The sequence below is a fragment of the Drosophila albomicans genome, chromosome 3 (genome assembly GCF_009650485.2).
Source record: "Drosophila albomicans strain 15112-1751.03 chromosome 3, ASM965048v2, whole genome shotgun sequence".
Lineage (NCBI taxonomy): Eukaryota > Metazoa > Arthropoda > Insecta > Diptera > Drosophilidae > Drosophila > Drosophila albomicans.
Window position 1 is genome coordinate 51,867,165 of NC_047629.2, and position 14,593 is coordinate 51,881,757.

Sequence of the window (14,593 nt, forward strand, 5' to 3'; positions counted from 1 at the left end):
CCAAAGTCGTGCCGTGTCGTGTTTGTTTCTATCGTTTATCGATAGACCAAACTGTTGAGGCGGTTGATTTGAAAAGTATTTTGCTTACAAATAATACAAATAGATTTCATTTCAGGCACACTCCATTTTTATTGTTAATTCACCAAATTTATTACTATAACAATATGTTATCTATACTAAAAACGCTATCTAAAGCTATATAGTACACAATAGCATTTCAGTTGATTTGATCGCTGAAAAGAATTGCGTTCATCTTTTTGTTCTTCCTAGTTCTTAGAATTTAGGACAAATGCAAAAATATATTATAGCAGTTTTCCTGTACTCAACTTGCGCGTAGGCATTTTATGAAATGTTTAGACCAGACTGAAGCCCTGAGTTTGCTGTATCGCTTGCAGTAGCTTATATTTGAGTCGCTCCTTGGTCTTATAACGTGGCAGATCCAACAGATTGAAGCATGTGTGGGCAACGGGAAGGCTGCGTTCGTTTTGGGTGGGTTGTATTATAATCTATTGACATGGAAAATAATAATATAATTAGCAGCTGAAACAAAACAATTGGCAATTAAATTATACCTTGATGGCTTTCATACCCTGAATGGGTATGCGATCTGAGCCTGTCAAATACAGCAGGAATTTCTTCTTGTCAGCGTCGGTCAGATCGTGAAAAACTTCCCAAAACCATTGCACCGTTTCATCGGCGGAAGTGTAGCCTTCCTTGTAATCACAATTATCCTCCAGTGCCTGCCAATCGTATTCCTCGTTCCCAGTGACAACGGCCATTAGTTCCTCTGGATGGAAGAGCGTCATAACATTGCCCGAACAGACCTTCATGAAACCCTTGTGAAAGGCACGATAATGCACCTCAACGGATTCGTTAAATATGAAATCCACATAGAGATCAACAAACTCCTGCCGGTTCTCAATTGTGACGGCAATCTGACCGCCATTGGGCTTCAGAGGTTTTGTTTCTGGCTCGCCGAAAATGTCGCGCGTTATCTCAAATGTCAAATCGAAGGTGTCCTTAAAGTCATCACCCTCATAATCGAGCAGGGATTGCAAGGAATTCGCCTCTGCAGGCGACATCTCACGTAAATCGCTTAAATTGACAGGTTTCTCCAGAAGCTTCTTATAGAGAGCCAGTGGAAAAGGCAGATTGATAATGATGAAATTGTAGATGGCCAAGCCACAAAGAACACCGATGAGGAAGTACATGTTCTCCGTTTCGAAGCTCACGTCCGCAAACCACATGACACGAGAGTCTTCGAACTCTTTGAACATGCCGTACTTCGGATCAATGAGATCCTTCAGGAGCAGCATAAAAAATTCCTTACGGACACCGCCGGCATCTTCGGCTTCCTCGCCGTGAAACTTGATTCGCAGCGGTTTTTTGAGATCCCTTTGACTGTAGCGTTGCAGTTCACGCAAAGAGTCTTGCACGATATTCTCTCGTGTCACATTCAAGACAATAAACTGAGAATTATGTCCGTACTGAAGCAGTGTCATGATATTCTACAAACAAACGAAAATAAGTAAATAAACACAAAAATTGTTATACAATTTCTCACATTCATCGAGTTCGCAATGGCGGATTGCATTTGAAGCGCTTGATCAGCTTGCAGCAGCGACGTCTTGGCAGACGCATCGAATAGGAATGGAAAACGGCAGATGTTGAATGGCTGTTGCGAATCCGACAATGCCCAGTATAGATATTCTCGCTGCACATCCACATAATCGGTCAGATCCGGCAACTGAAAGTGTTGATAGTTGAGACGATCTTCACGTAATTCGTTAATGGTCGTCAGCTTATACAGCATGAGCAGTACTATATCCAAATCTGCATTGCGTGGCATGACCTACCGCCAATGGCATTCAATCATTAGTATTATGTACAGCAAATAGAAATTCAGCGACTCACCATTCTGCCATTTTGCTGTTCGCGATGATTGTAATCGATGACCTCGAGACCCATCTTAAAGCGAATGATGTGCATCACAACGTGAAGATAATTGTTCACCATTTGCTCAAAATACTCGAGGGGCATATCAGTCCACCATTTCTTGAGCACCTTGTATGGATTCTCCGTCAGATTGATGAAGGCATGGGCAAAGGGAACGTGCAGTGTCTTGTAGTGCTTGGAATTACCAAACTCATGATAGAGTGGCAGTAATATATAGATACGCAAGCTTTCCGCATCCGGCGGCGAGGCGACCAACGAGCCTATCAGCTCCTTCGTCAGGTTCTCCCAGATCTACAAAAGAATTCGACATTTCAATGTTTGCCACTATGTGCTACAACTTTTGACTAAAGCGTACCACTTGCTTGATGCTCTCATTCTCCACTTTGCGTAAATTGTCGAACGCCAGTTGAGCTTTCTTCAGATCCAAGCCATAGTTGCGTGACGAGCAGGCGAAATGCTTGTCCTCATCCAGTAAAAAGGAACCATTAATACAGGCCTGACTCTTAAAGATCAGCTCCATGGAGTGCAGTAGATCAAGATCGCTTTGATCGCCCTCCTTGAAGCGAGTGCATTGTTTTGTGTCCTCCGCCGTCAGCTTCAGAATCTGTGATTTGGGTCTGCAATTTGAACAGAGAGATTAGAAGAGATTGTAATAATCATATTTTGTCTTGCTCACCGGTAAATGCGACAGTCGGTGGGCGGTACTTTGTCCACGTAGTACGATGTGGTCACAATCGATTGATCACCGCCCGAGAAGATTTGACGAATGACTACCGAAGCCTGAGCAGCATTCGATTGCAGCAATGCAGAGCCACTGGGCGACACCCAAGGACCAACCACAACCTGTGGCAGGTTCAAGTTCTTGGTGCCACGTGTTCCCAGCTGCCCCGAGCTGCCCAAACCGAAGCCATAGATGCGGCCCCGCGATGGCACCAATGCCAGCGTGTGACGACTGCCGCAGGTCACCTGTGAAATGGTGCTGCCCATGAGCTCGACCACCATGCGCGGCAGCATCTCGTTGGCATTGTAGCCATGACCCAGTTGTCCATATGCTCCAGCGCCGCAAGTGAAAACGCCTCCCTCGTTGGTCAAGAAGACGGAGAACTCATCGCCACAGGCAACAAAACGCACGCCAAGCGTGCGCAGAGTTTTCAGCTGTGTGGGATAAGCACGATTCGTCTCATCATTGAGTCCCAGTTGGCCGCAATTGTTGCTGCCCCAACCGAAGACAGCGGCGGACTTGGAGATGACAAACGAGTGATTGCCGCCACAGGCAATTGTTGCAACTGGAATGCCCAGCAATGAAGTCAACAGCATGGGACGATTGGAGTCGTATAGCTCATGGGGTGACTGCACACCTAGTTGACCACACTGATTGGAACCCCATGTATAGACCTCGCCACCTGGAAATGAATAGAGTTGTGCAATAGTTTAAAGAGAAAAGTTATAAATCTTAGGAAGTCTTTAGGTTTAACTAAGACTAAGCATAGATCAATTTTTTTAAGACTTTAGTAAATAGCTTTGTCTAATAATTTTCACTTAACTGACAAATATGCATAAAGTGGCATATATTCTATTTTTGTGGTTTTGAAATTCCTTATTCTATTTCAAATGCAATTAATGTTTATGTTTATAATAAGCACATATTGAAATACATTCTTTAGAATTTTATTTATTTATATTTCCGATCACTTTTTTGTATGATGCAATTCAATAATAATGTTGCAGACACAAAAATATATATAATGGGACTTCCCCAAAAACAGACAGAAATAAACTTGCCATATATATGTACATATACATATATAGTATGTATGTAATTGGCTACTAGAAAGTTAGGATTAACTCTGATTATCGAATTTACTTACCGCTGGTTAAGGCCATGCTATGATTCTTGCCACACGCCACTTGGACGACAGTCTTGGAGAGCAGAGCACGCACAATTTTGGGCAGCTCGTTGGCCTGATTGTTGGCATGCCCCAGCTGACCCAACTCGTTGCCACCCCAGCTGAGCACCTGACCCCAATCGGTTAGAGCCATCGAGTGTCGACTGCCACAGGCAATCTGACTTATCACATAATCCTGTAGTTCGGGAATTTCCACTAGAATAAAAAAAAAAGAGTTGTTATGAGGGGCAGGCTGCGAAGTATACTCACGAACTGTATAACATGCAACATGTGGTGAAATGTGGAAGGGGAATGAAAGGGAGGGACAAGTAGTGTACCAACGAGAATGGAATTTGTTGTACATACGAAATGGGCACATACGTGGCCTTTTGGTGGGCAGATCGTGTCCTAGCTGCGAGTAATCATTGCTGCCGCAAGCGTAAACCTTTCCGCTGGTCGTCAGGAAGAGCGTATGACCATGACCGCATGCAATCTGTACCACCGACGAATCCGGTTTCCAGGGAATTTTTCTGGGCGTCAATATCTAAAGCAGAGATGACGAAAAATTCAAAATCTATTTCAATCCAAAGCAAAATATCATAGATTTACCTGTTCATCCTCAATGCCGCCCAGACCCAATTGGCCATGGGATGTGTTGCCCCAGCAGTACAATTCCATGGTGCTTCACTCACCCGTTCTACCCCCTTTTTCCAAAGCAGTTATATTCGTTGTATTTGTATGTGTGTGCTTATTGTAATCTATTGTAATCACTTTTGCCACTCTGTAGCCGCTGTCCAATTTGTTGTGATATCGCCGAAAGTTCGAGAATGCTTCCACAAAGTTGAGGCAACATTCTTTACTTTTATTTGTTTTAGCTTTTATTCCCCTACACACACAGCTGCATTTCCAATAAGATGCACTGCAGCAGAGAATGTATTTTTCATGCGCTTGGAAACTACCTGGATCGATTTATTCACACATTGAGTATGTGTCTGTTTTTTACACGAAATGGATTAAAGCTTTAAAGTCGAATGCTCTTCTAGAAACAAATAGCAAATTATAACAAATCAAAACCGCAACAACAACAAAAGAAACCAACAAATAATAAACGGGACTGCCAACTGTTTGGCACTGCTAAAAGTCCCAAGCAACTAGATGCAACTGCCCTCGACTATCGATAGCAATCGATATCGAAGTGACGGGCAGTTAATGCGATTAGTATTTGTAACTTGAGAATCTTTGCAAAGAATATTTTTCATTGAAAAATATTTAAAATAATTTTGCAAATTTTTCTTGTCATTTAACATATTATTTAATAAACATAAGAAAATAAATTGTCGCGGTTCTGATTATCGATGGGAGAGTGGACAGCGCCATTTAGAGCAGTTGGCAAATTCTAGCCGGCGAAATAAGTAAGCTGATGACTGAACTCTGCCCTTTTTGTGTGCAATTAAAATTTACAACAGTAGATTAAAGCCAAAAAGGCAACCGTATAGCTGCCATCATATTGGTGATTAACCCGCGTAATTGAAAAATACAAAAGTTAACGGTCTTTAAAGTGGGTTAGTGCTATTTTAAAAACCGGTTGCAGCGAGGGAAAAGTCTCATTGATTTTCACCTGTTTATGGTATTATTTGGTCATCATCGAACAGTTGTTCGTTGTTTGTTGCCACGCCAACAAAAACATAAGGAAGGAAAATGCAGGAAGCGTTTGTAAACATAAATAATATACCCACGCATATTATAACGTGGGGCAAATGGATTGAAGAGTCGCTCAACGATACCAAGGAATTGGTTATTTGCATAACAGGTAATCCGGGATTGCCTGGATTCTACACAGAGTTTGGCGACGCACTGCGAAAGGAGCTGGGCTCCAGTGGACAAAATTTACCAGTGTGGGTGATAGGTAAAGTACAATCCTAGAGATCTGGATTTAAAACCAGTAATTTTCCCATTTTAATAAAACTTTTCCTTCAAGGTCACGCTGGCCATGATGATCCTCCAGCCGCCAGCATACGCGAAGTGCCCCAACTGAGTGGCAATCAAGAGCTGTTCAATTTGGACGGTCAAATTACGCACAAAATCGAGTTCATCAAGAAATATGTGCCGCGTGATGTCAAAATACATTTGATTGGTCATTCGATTGGTGCCTGGATGATACTCCAGCTGCTGCAGGAGCAGGAGATAAGGCAGCGAGTCAAAAAGTGTTACATGCTTTTCCCCACCATCGAACGCATGATGGAATCACCCAATGGCTGGCTCTTCACCAAGATCGCCATGCCGCTGTATTCCGTCTTTGGTTACGTGTTTTTCACGTTTTTCAATGTGCTCCCCGTTTGGTTACGAATCCTGCTCATTCAAATCTATTTCCTCATCTTTTCCATTCCCAAACAATTCACGGGCACGGCTCTAAAGTACACCAAGGCATCGGTGGCCGAGAAAGTTGTCTTCTTGGCCGACGATGAAATGTCCCGAGTCCGTGGTTTACAACGCGAGTTGGTGCAGGAGAATTTAGGGCTGTTAAAGTTCTATTATGGCACCACCGATGGATGGGTGCCCGTGTCCTACTATGAGCAACTGAAGCAGAAATTTCCCCAGGTGGATGCAAAGCTAGACAGCAAGAAGATTGCTCACGCCTTTGTGCTGCGTCATTCCAAGCCGATGGCCACCATTGTCAGCAACATGATACAGCAAAATGTGCAATCCAACTGAGTTGCAGGTGTTGTCAGTTAGCCAATTGTTGCCTAATCTTAATTAAGTTTGTAAGCGTAAAAGGAGCTCTCTCGAAATTTTTCTTTCCAGACAGATGCATTGTGAATACAAATACCATTTTAAAGTTGGTAGAGAAATATACACGAAAACGAACATTATTAACATGTTGTTTGTATCTTTAATTGCATTGCAAGTCTTTTGCAGTTGCTTCATTTAACTTTTGCATTTTGAAATTGTACAAAGAAAGGATCGGGGTATCAATCAGCTATCAATTGCTGGCCGGCGATCCGGAACGGGAGCGTGACGGCGATCGGGAGCCGGAACCAGAGCGTGAGCGTGACCTGGATTTGGACTTGGACTTCGACTTGGAGCGGGAACGTGAATGCGAACGAGAACGTGAACGAGATGGCGACTTGGAGCCAGAACGGGAGCGAGAACGTGAACGGGAGCCCGACTTCGAACGAGAGCCAGACTTGGAGCGTGAACGAGAACGTGAGCGAGAGCCGGATTTGGAGCGTGATCGCGAACGTGACTTGGAACGCGAACGATCCGATTCGCCGCCAGATTCAATGCGATTCTTGGCACGCTTACGCTGAGCAACGCCATCGCTTTCACTGCCGCTGCCACTGCGACTCCGGCTGCGCTTGCGTCCCCGATCGCTGCCACTTCCACTTGCGCTGCGACTACGGCTACGACTGCCGCTCTTCCGACTGCCGGAGCGACTGCGATTGCTGCCACTGGCGCTGCCCGAGCGACTGCCGGACTTGCTCCTACTCCTGCTGCGACTTCTGCTACGCTTGCCGTCGCTCTCCGACTCGCTGGTCGAGATGGTCTCCTTGGACACAATCTTGAGCCGCTGCTTGCCCGACAGCTTCTCCTTCGACTCCTTGACAGCCTTAGCTGCCTGTTGCTTCTTCTTCTTACGCTTCTTGTCGCCACCGCCGCCGCCACGTCCGCCAGATTCCTCTTCGCTATCGCTCTCATATTTCTCCGTCTTGCGCTTGCGTCCGCCACTTCCCTTCTTGCGCTCCCCTTTGCTCTTCTTCTTCGCTGGACGTTCATTGCCTTCGCCACCGCCGCCTCCATCTCCGCTGTCGGTGCCGGAAATATAGTCATCCTTGCGCGGTCGTCCACTGCCCTTTTTGCGCTCCTTTTCGGTAGGTGCATCCGCTATAATCAGCAAATTCTTGGTCTTCTCCACGTACTCCTGTCGCTTGGCCAACAGTTGATCTTTTGTTGTCTTTGCTTCCTCTTCGCGACGCTTGCGTTGCTCCGCCACCTTCAGCTTGAAGGCTTCACGCTCCTCCTCTTGGCGACGTCGCAGCGTGCGCTCCTCCTCATCGATACGACGAGCGCGTCCCACATGATACTGCGCCTGCGACAACAGATCCTGACACGTGTTGGCCTCCACGGCAGCCACTTCGATGTTGAAGCGCGTCTTGTCGCCATGCACGGACAAGTATTGGAAATACTTGTGCGCCAGCTCCAGTTCATGCACCGCCTGCAACACCACTTCCAGTGTGGACTTCTCATCCTTAAGTATGGCCATGGCCAGGCGTGACAGCACCACAGCAATGTTGAACAACAGCACCGTGTCCTGGGGCGCAACGCGACGCGCCTTCAGCAGCACAGCCTTGGCCTCGACCAGCTTGTTGGCGCGGAGATAGGCACGAGCGAGGTACTGCATCACTTCGACGTTGTTGTGCTTGTAGAACTTCTTCATGCAATTCTCGTACATCTGAATGGCGCTAATGTATTGCTTCTGCTCCACATAGACGTGGGCAATGTTCAGCCACACGTCGCAGAAGTCCGCGGTGGCTTCACGCACCTGGGCGAAGATGTCACGCGCCTCAATGACGCAGCCCTTGTGGGCGAGAACGGCGCCAATGCCATTGGTGGCCCAAATGTTACGTGGATCAGTGCGGAGAACCTGCCAAAAAAGTTGAAAGGTCAAAATTGATAACAAGAGAGAGATGGCAATTGAAGCGTTTTGGTTTTAGATAACAATGTGAACTTGATCAAGAAAGTGAACCGTATAAAGAACAAAAATTCTTGTTCGTAAACTCGAATAATGTTTATATAGTAGCGTTATCAATAAATTAGATTATTTCTGTTTAAAGTTCAATATGAATCATTTGAATTTCGAACCAAAACATAAGGTTTACCTTCTCAAACTATTTTGCTTCAATGTCTTCTCGCTTACCTGCTTGAAAATGGCCAACGCCTTCTCCTGATGCTTGCGTTCCTTCTCCTTGTCACGACTGGGCTGATGCAGCGTTTGCAGCGAGAAATTGCCCAGCGCAATCAACGAATACGCATCCGAAGCTGTTGCCGGATTCTTCAATATTGTTTCAAAGTTCTTTTGGCCGAGAGCAAACTGCATTTTGGCCAAATGCAAATTGCCCAATAATGATCTAGCATCGGGATTATCATTGTTGATGTTCAGCGCATCCTTGAAGAAATCGGAGGCCACAAAGATCAAACCCTTGTCACGAGCCATGCAACCCAAACGTAAATAGCAATCAATGTAATTGGGATGCTCCTGGAGAATCTCCTTGTATAATTTATCGGCCACATCAAAGCTGCTCATGGCCTCGTTCAAGCGTGCCAAATTGTACTTCATCGTGACCTGAATGGACTCGTAGTACTTGACATCTTTATCCATCTCGGAACTGGCATGCTGCAAGGCTGACTCCAACGTATCCTTGGCCATTTTTAGATTGCCCAAACGATAGTGCAGAGAGGCGACATTATTTTGAATTTCTGCCGGAATCTCATACTTGGCTTTGTCTCGCAAAATGCTGGACGCAGTGCCATAGGCATTAAGCGAGGCCTGCAAATCATTCTGCTCCAAGATCTGTGCCAATTCAATCCAGGCTTCGATGTCTTCGGGAAACTGTTCAGTGACCTTCTTAAGATGGGTCTTAGCCATGTCGCGCTTGGTTTGCGAATTGGAGTGCGCATAGAGTGAGCCCAGAATCTTCATGGTCTCGTAGTTGCCTGGCTGAATCTTCAGCACCTTCTCGAAGCACTGAGCAGCCTGTAAAATGTTGACAAATATATTAAATCTGTTTAATTCAGTTATAAAACTTCGCTTACGTTCTCGGTGTCACCGCGATAGATGTACATCTGGCCCAGTCCATAGTGGGGCAGCACAAAGTTGGCCGGCGCAATCTGCGTGGACTGATAATAGTACTGGAAAGCCTGATCGTAGTCGCTCTGGGCATGAAAACTGCGCGCCAGTTGATAACAGCTCTCGGCACGCATCGCCTCGTTCTCGGTGTTGTGGAAAGCATGCAGAGCCAGATGATGCACCTTTTGATAGTCCTTTTTGAAGAAGAAATGATTAGCCAAATGATTCAAGACCATCGGATTGGCATTGTCAATAGTGTAAGCCTTCGACAGCATCTGCACACCGAGTTTATTAGACTCGGGCTCCAGTTGATTGAGCTTGAGTACCGCCAGACCAATCAAGGCGCCCACACACTGCTGATCCAACTGGAGGGCACGCTCAAAGGCCAGCTTGGCCTTCTCGGCATTGCCCATCTTGAGGAAACAATGCGCCATGCCAATGCGCACATTGGCCGGGCAATTTGGATTAGTTCGCAGTGCCTTCTTGTAGAAGGCCATGGCACCGCGATAATCCTTGCGATTGAACGCAATACACGCTTTGCCCAGCAGCGATGGAATATTCGAGGGCGACTGATTCAGCACAAAATTGAACTGAGCATCTGCCTGATCCATTTTATCGCCCTCAAGCAGACAGAAGTAGGCGCGACCGAGCAAATGGCTTTGATCGTACATAATGATCTTATCCGCACTCGTGTACAGATTGGTGGCCTTCATGAAGAGCTCGCGCTTTTTGTCCTTGGACTTTTCGCGATACGCCTCCTGCACATAATGGGCGGCCAACATGTCGAGGGCACGCATTTGATCCGTTTTAAAATCACGGTAGTCCTTGGTGCCCTTTTCACGTGCTGCCTCCAGCAGCGTGATGAAGTCATCAGTCTTCTTTTGCTTGTAGTAAGCCAACTGCAGAAAAGTCACAATTGGATATGAGCTGGAGAGGATTATTATTTATTGCTATACGTACAGCCACATTAACCCAGACGTGCAGTGGAGCACGCTCCTGCAGCAGAATGCTAAACACTTCCGAGCATTCTGGCAACTGATCCGGATCCACCTCGATAACCTGCAAGCATATTTTTTATAGTATCATTTTTTTTTTTTTTTGCAAACGCGGTGGCGTTGTTGAGGATGCTGCTTGTGAAACTTCTCAAAACTCACCTCGTCCGTGTCCTGCAGCGGAATTTCAATGCATGTGGACATGATGGCGGCTGGCGTGGCTCGCGGACCAAACACTTGGGCAAATTAAACGCGTATTTTCGCCACGAAAATCACAATTAATATTTCTTTTAATACGGTACCCGAAAAGAAAACATTCACACTCCGGCGAGTTGCGATGCTCGTCGAGTAGAGTTGCTTATTCGATTTATCGATAATTTTACAGGCAAATGATATTATAATTTGTCTCATCTATGAAGTAAATAATTTTTATTTTAATTTATTATTTCTTAATAAAGCTATTTTCTTTCTACATAAACATTATTTTAAATACCCATATTTCAACACATGGTATATACAATATACCATAAATGACATATTTCATCGTTTAAGGTCTCACTACCAAAGTGCTATCGATAGTTAGGCACGAGCTGTTGTGAGTTGGCAGTGCATAGTGTATTATTGATAAAAAATAATGTAGCAAAATACAAATAAATAGTAAAATTAATAATAAAGTTCAAAATTTAAAGCGAGAAATGTGCTAGATCAATCAAATAACAAAATGCACGCGTGTGTCCGGCGGGTGGGCGTGTGCCAAGTGGGCGCCACAGCATCAGCAGCAATAACAACAATAGCAAGAGAAGTATACAAACAAAGTCAAACAGATGTTCACAGGCACTTACGTAACGGCTGTCGAAGCTACGTAAAATTGGCGCAAAATTGCACACGAGACAACAACAACAACAATCAGCTGCTCAGCCGACGACCCATTCAACCGACGACAGCCGCACAGTTAACAACAACAAAATACTCTCGCTATTCGGCAAGCACAATAATGAATTCGTATTGCAAGGAATTAACGTTGATGGACTACGACATCATTGGCTTCGATCTCGATGGCACGCTTTTGCGCTACGATCTGCTGGAGATGTCGACATTAATCTATAATGTGCTCAAGCAATATCTGGTGGAGCACAAAGGTTACTCGCCGGCGCTGTTGACTCAGCAGCTGGACCTTGACTTCTTGCAGAAGGGTTTAATGTTGGACGGCACGCGTGGCAATGTGCTGAAGCTGAGCAATGAGGCGCAAGTTCTGCGTGCCACACACGGCACGCGTCTCCTTAGCGATGCAGAGATTGTGGCCATATATGGCCCAGAACGACGTTGGGATGTCACCACAGCCTTCTACAATGATCCACTGTCCACGTGGAATGGTCCGGCTGCACTGCAGATGCGTGCACTGATGGACTACTTTGATATGCCCGCTGCTCTGGTGTTTGCCCAGGCTGTGGACTTGGTGGACAAAGCAGCAGGTGGCGCGGTCAAGGAGTATCGAGTGTGGCATGATCTGCTCGATGGTCTGATGCACAACTACAGTCGGGATAACTTCAGCAACGACAAGAGTCTCTACTTTAAGGCCATGCGGGCGGAGCCACAACGCTATGTGCTCCAAAGCAGCCGGAAGCTGCTTGATTGGCTGCGTGAGCTACGTGCCAATGGCAAGAAACTGTTTCTGCTCACCGGCTCCAACATTGACTTTGCCAATCTGACTGCAACTCAGGCGCTGGGCGCCGATTGGCAGCAACAATTCGATTTTGTGCTAACGTTTGCCAAGAAACCCGGATTCTTTACCATGCAGCGTCCTTTCATGGCCGTGGATGCGGATGCCAAGCGTGAGGTGCCCAACAGCGAGCTGAGTCTGCAGGCGGATTTGAAGCTGGGCGAGATCTATTCGCAGGGCAACTGGCATCAGTTGCATCAGGCCATGGCCAAGCTGCTGAACAAGGAGACGAGCGAGGCGCGTGCTTTGTATTTCGGGGACAACATCATCCAGGACGTCTATACGCCGGTCAAGCATCGTGACTTTGATACGGTGGCCATTGTGGAGGAGTTGTCAATGGTGGATCAACAGAACTACGCCTTCAATGCGGTGGTCTCATCCAATTTCTGGGATTCCTATTTCATCATTAACAACACGCCGACTCTGTGGTCCGGTTTCATCGCCAACTACGCACAGATCTGTGTGTCGTCCATGGAACAAATGGCTGCTTTGTCGCCCACCGAGCGCATTGTGTCCAACAATGTGAATGGCTTCTATCCGACACTGCCCAAGCAATTGCTGAGTACCAACCTAACGACGTCTTGGCATGGCGGCAGCATTTAATGAATCAGAATGAAGATGGATGATGGTGATAAGCAACCTGATGACGTTGACCTGACGTTGATAACCTGCTCGCGAACTGCATTCAATTTGAAGTACAATAAAAAGCCATAGAGATTGTTAACCCCTATACTATATAATGCATCTTATAATAGAACATTTTTCGACTCAGGCATTGTTGGCCTATAAAGTGTTTTTCCAAATCTATTTGCAAGTGCAACAAGTTCTTAATATTTTATTTTAATTCAAGGCGAGAGATTCAAAACAGATTCTATCAAAAGTGAATACGTTTTAAAAATTTGAAATTTTAACAAAAAAATTTAAAATATTTCAAGTTTCTAAAGCATATTCATTTGTGATATAATCTTCTTTCAATTTCTCATCTTGAATTAAAGTTAAATATCAAGATGCCCTTGTTGCACTTTAAAATAGTAAAAGTATTACCCTAAAAATTGTATTTTTCTCAATTGAATTTCAAGTATTGTGAATTGTATTTATAACCACAAGATTCAATTGAAATTAATCCTGAAAAACTAGAAACTGTTATATACAATATATTGTGGAAATTCTGTGGGATATTATTCCTCTTTTATGACATACTCTTGTGTTTTATAAATTCTGTTTATCGCAATTTCAAAAATTTCTGAAATGTATTTGTAAATGCAACAATTTCATTACGTGATTCAATTAGAATTAATCTCGAAAAACTATAAACTTGTATATATGATATATTCTTTTATAACACATTCAATCCAAAATTGTTATGCTCTATAAATTGTGCTGATTCTGTGGGATTCAATTAACTATTATTCCCCTTAATGATACGCTCTTGTTTATTTCAAGTATTGTTAAATGTATTCGTAGTACAAAAATTTGATCATTAGATTCAATTAGAATTAATACCGAATAACTGTTATACTCGATATATGTACATACATATATAGTTGTGTTATAATCTATTCTTTGAACAACTTATGAGGGTTATGCAACTGCCCTATTTTCAAATATTTGTGCATCAATTGGAATTCGAGGCGATATATATATAGATTATTTACAACCAACAACTGTTCTGTTCCATAAATTGTATATTTTTGCATCTTGTGTGCAATGAAATTCCAAGAATTTCTAAATGAAATTTGTCTGAAAGAGAAACACGCGATTGTTTTGCAATTCAAATATTTTCTCGAGGTTGAATTTGTTTGCATCATGCGAATCAAATAATTCGATGAACTAACAAGAGTATTAAACTCAGATATTGTTATATCCCGTAAAAAGTAGAATTTTGAAGCTGTTCCTATCGTATTTTGTATTTCGAAATGAAATTTAAAATAATCTCGAAATTGTAAAATTTTCCAACCTAACCGTCAATGTTGTAAATGGAAATTTGCCTTTGTAAACAAAACCCTTTAATAGACGATCCCAGAGAGGCTTAGCTAATAACTAAAACTAACTAAAGACTTGCCAAAAGTCACTTTTAAATATAGTATTTTTCGTATTGAATTTTTCATATAGAATTTATATAGTTAAAAAGTTGAATTATAACCATAAATATAGAAAATGCCTCATAAGAATTACTAATTTCGACAAATAAAAT

At 44.0% G+C, this 14,593-nt stretch overlaps 4 protein-coding genes across 5 annotated transcripts; 2 read left to right on the plus strand and 2 right to left on the minus strand.

Annotated features, from left to right (window-relative positions):
• Positions 1-110: 110 nt before the first annotated feature.
• Positions 111-4,945, minus strand: LOC117569821 (probable E3 ubiquitin-protein ligase HERC4). 2 transcript variants are annotated; one of them, XM_034251145.2, is made up of 9 exons: positions 4,452-4,945; positions 4,224-4,386; positions 3,825-4,058; positions 2,633-3,359; positions 2,312-2,573; positions 1,915-2,247; positions 1,565-1,852; positions 573-1,508; positions 111-506 (listed from the first exon to the last, which is right to left on the minus strand). In XM_034251145.2, exons 1-9 carry the CDS (start codon positions 4,518-4,520, stop codon positions 354-356), a joined length of 3,165 nt encoding a protein of 1,054 aa, XP_034107036.1. In that variant the 5' UTR covers positions 4,521-4,945; the 3' UTR covers positions 111-353. The 2 variants fall into 2 exon arrangements, with proteins under 2 accessions (XP_034107036.1, XP_034107035.1); XM_034251144.2 differs by having other exon boundaries at positions 4,209-4,386.
• A 210-nt stretch (positions 4,946-5,155) lies between these two features.
• On the plus strand, positions 5,156-6,712 carry LOC117569824 (lipid droplet-associated hydrolase). The gene is made up of 2 exons (XM_034251148.2): positions 5,156-5,748; positions 5,821-6,712. Exons 1-2 carry the CDS (start codon positions 5,541-5,543, stop codon positions 6,552-6,554), a joined length of 942 nt encoding a protein of 313 aa, XP_034107039.1. The 5' UTR covers positions 5,156-5,540; the 3' UTR covers positions 6,555-6,712.
• Positions 6,708-11,025, minus strand: LOC117569820 (RNA polymerase-associated protein CTR9 homolog). The gene is made up of 5 exons (XM_034251142.2): positions 10,842-11,025; positions 10,648-10,746; positions 9,654-10,586; positions 8,758-9,594; positions 6,708-8,484 (listed from the first exon to the last, which is right to left on the minus strand). The coding sequence occupies exons 1-5, from the start codon at positions 10,881-10,883 to the stop codon at positions 6,823-6,825; spliced, it is 3,573 nt and encodes a 1,190-aa protein (XP_034107033.1). The 5' UTR covers positions 10,884-11,025; the 3' UTR covers positions 6,708-6,822.
• A 242-nt stretch (positions 11,026-11,267) lies between these two features.
• LOC117569822 (5'-nucleotidase domain-containing protein 1) lies at positions 11,268-13,129 on the plus strand. Its single transcript, XM_034251146.2, has one exon. The coding sequence runs from the start codon at positions 11,401-11,403 to the stop codon at positions 13,000-13,002; it is 1,602 nt and encodes a 533-aa protein (XP_034107037.1). The 5' UTR covers positions 11,268-11,400; the 3' UTR covers positions 13,003-13,129.
• Positions 13,130-14,593: the final 1,464 nt, after the last annotated feature.

Coding starts and splice junctions, on each gene's coding strand:
- LOC117569821 (XM_034251144.2), bottom strand. CDS start 4,520: ATGGAATTGTACTGCTGGGGCAACACATCCCATGGCCAATTGGGTCTG. Junction 3,360..3,824: donor TAGCATGGCCTTAACCAGCG/GTAAGTAAATTC, acceptor ATTCATTTCCAG/GTGGCGAGGTCTATACATGG. Junction 507..572: donor AGGGTATGAAAGCCATCAAG/GTATAATTTAAT, acceptor CCATGTCAATAG/ATTATAATACAACCCACCCA.
- LOC117569824 (XM_034251148.2), top strand. CDS start 5,541: ATGCAGGAAGCGTTTGTAAACATAAATAATATACCCACGCATATTATA. Junction 5,749..5,820: donor TTTACCAGTGTGGGTGATAG/GTAAAGTACAAT, acceptor TTTTCCTTCAAG/GTCACGCTGGCCATGATGAT.
- LOC117569820 (XM_034251142.2), bottom strand. CDS start 10,883: ATGTCCACATGCATTGAAATTCCGCTGCAGGACACGGACGAG. Junction 9,595..9,653: donor ATCGCGGTGACACCGAGAAC/GTAAGCGAAGTT, acceptor AACATTTTACAG/GCTGCTCAGTGCTTCGAGAA. Junction 8,485..8,757: donor CGTTGGCCATTTTCAAGCAG/GTAAGCGAGAAG, acceptor CTTTTTTGGCAG/GTTCTCCGCACTGATCCACG.
- LOC117569822 (XM_034251146.2), top strand. CDS start 11,401: ATGCACGCGTGTGTCCGGCGGGTGGGCGTGTGCCAAGTGGGCGCCACA.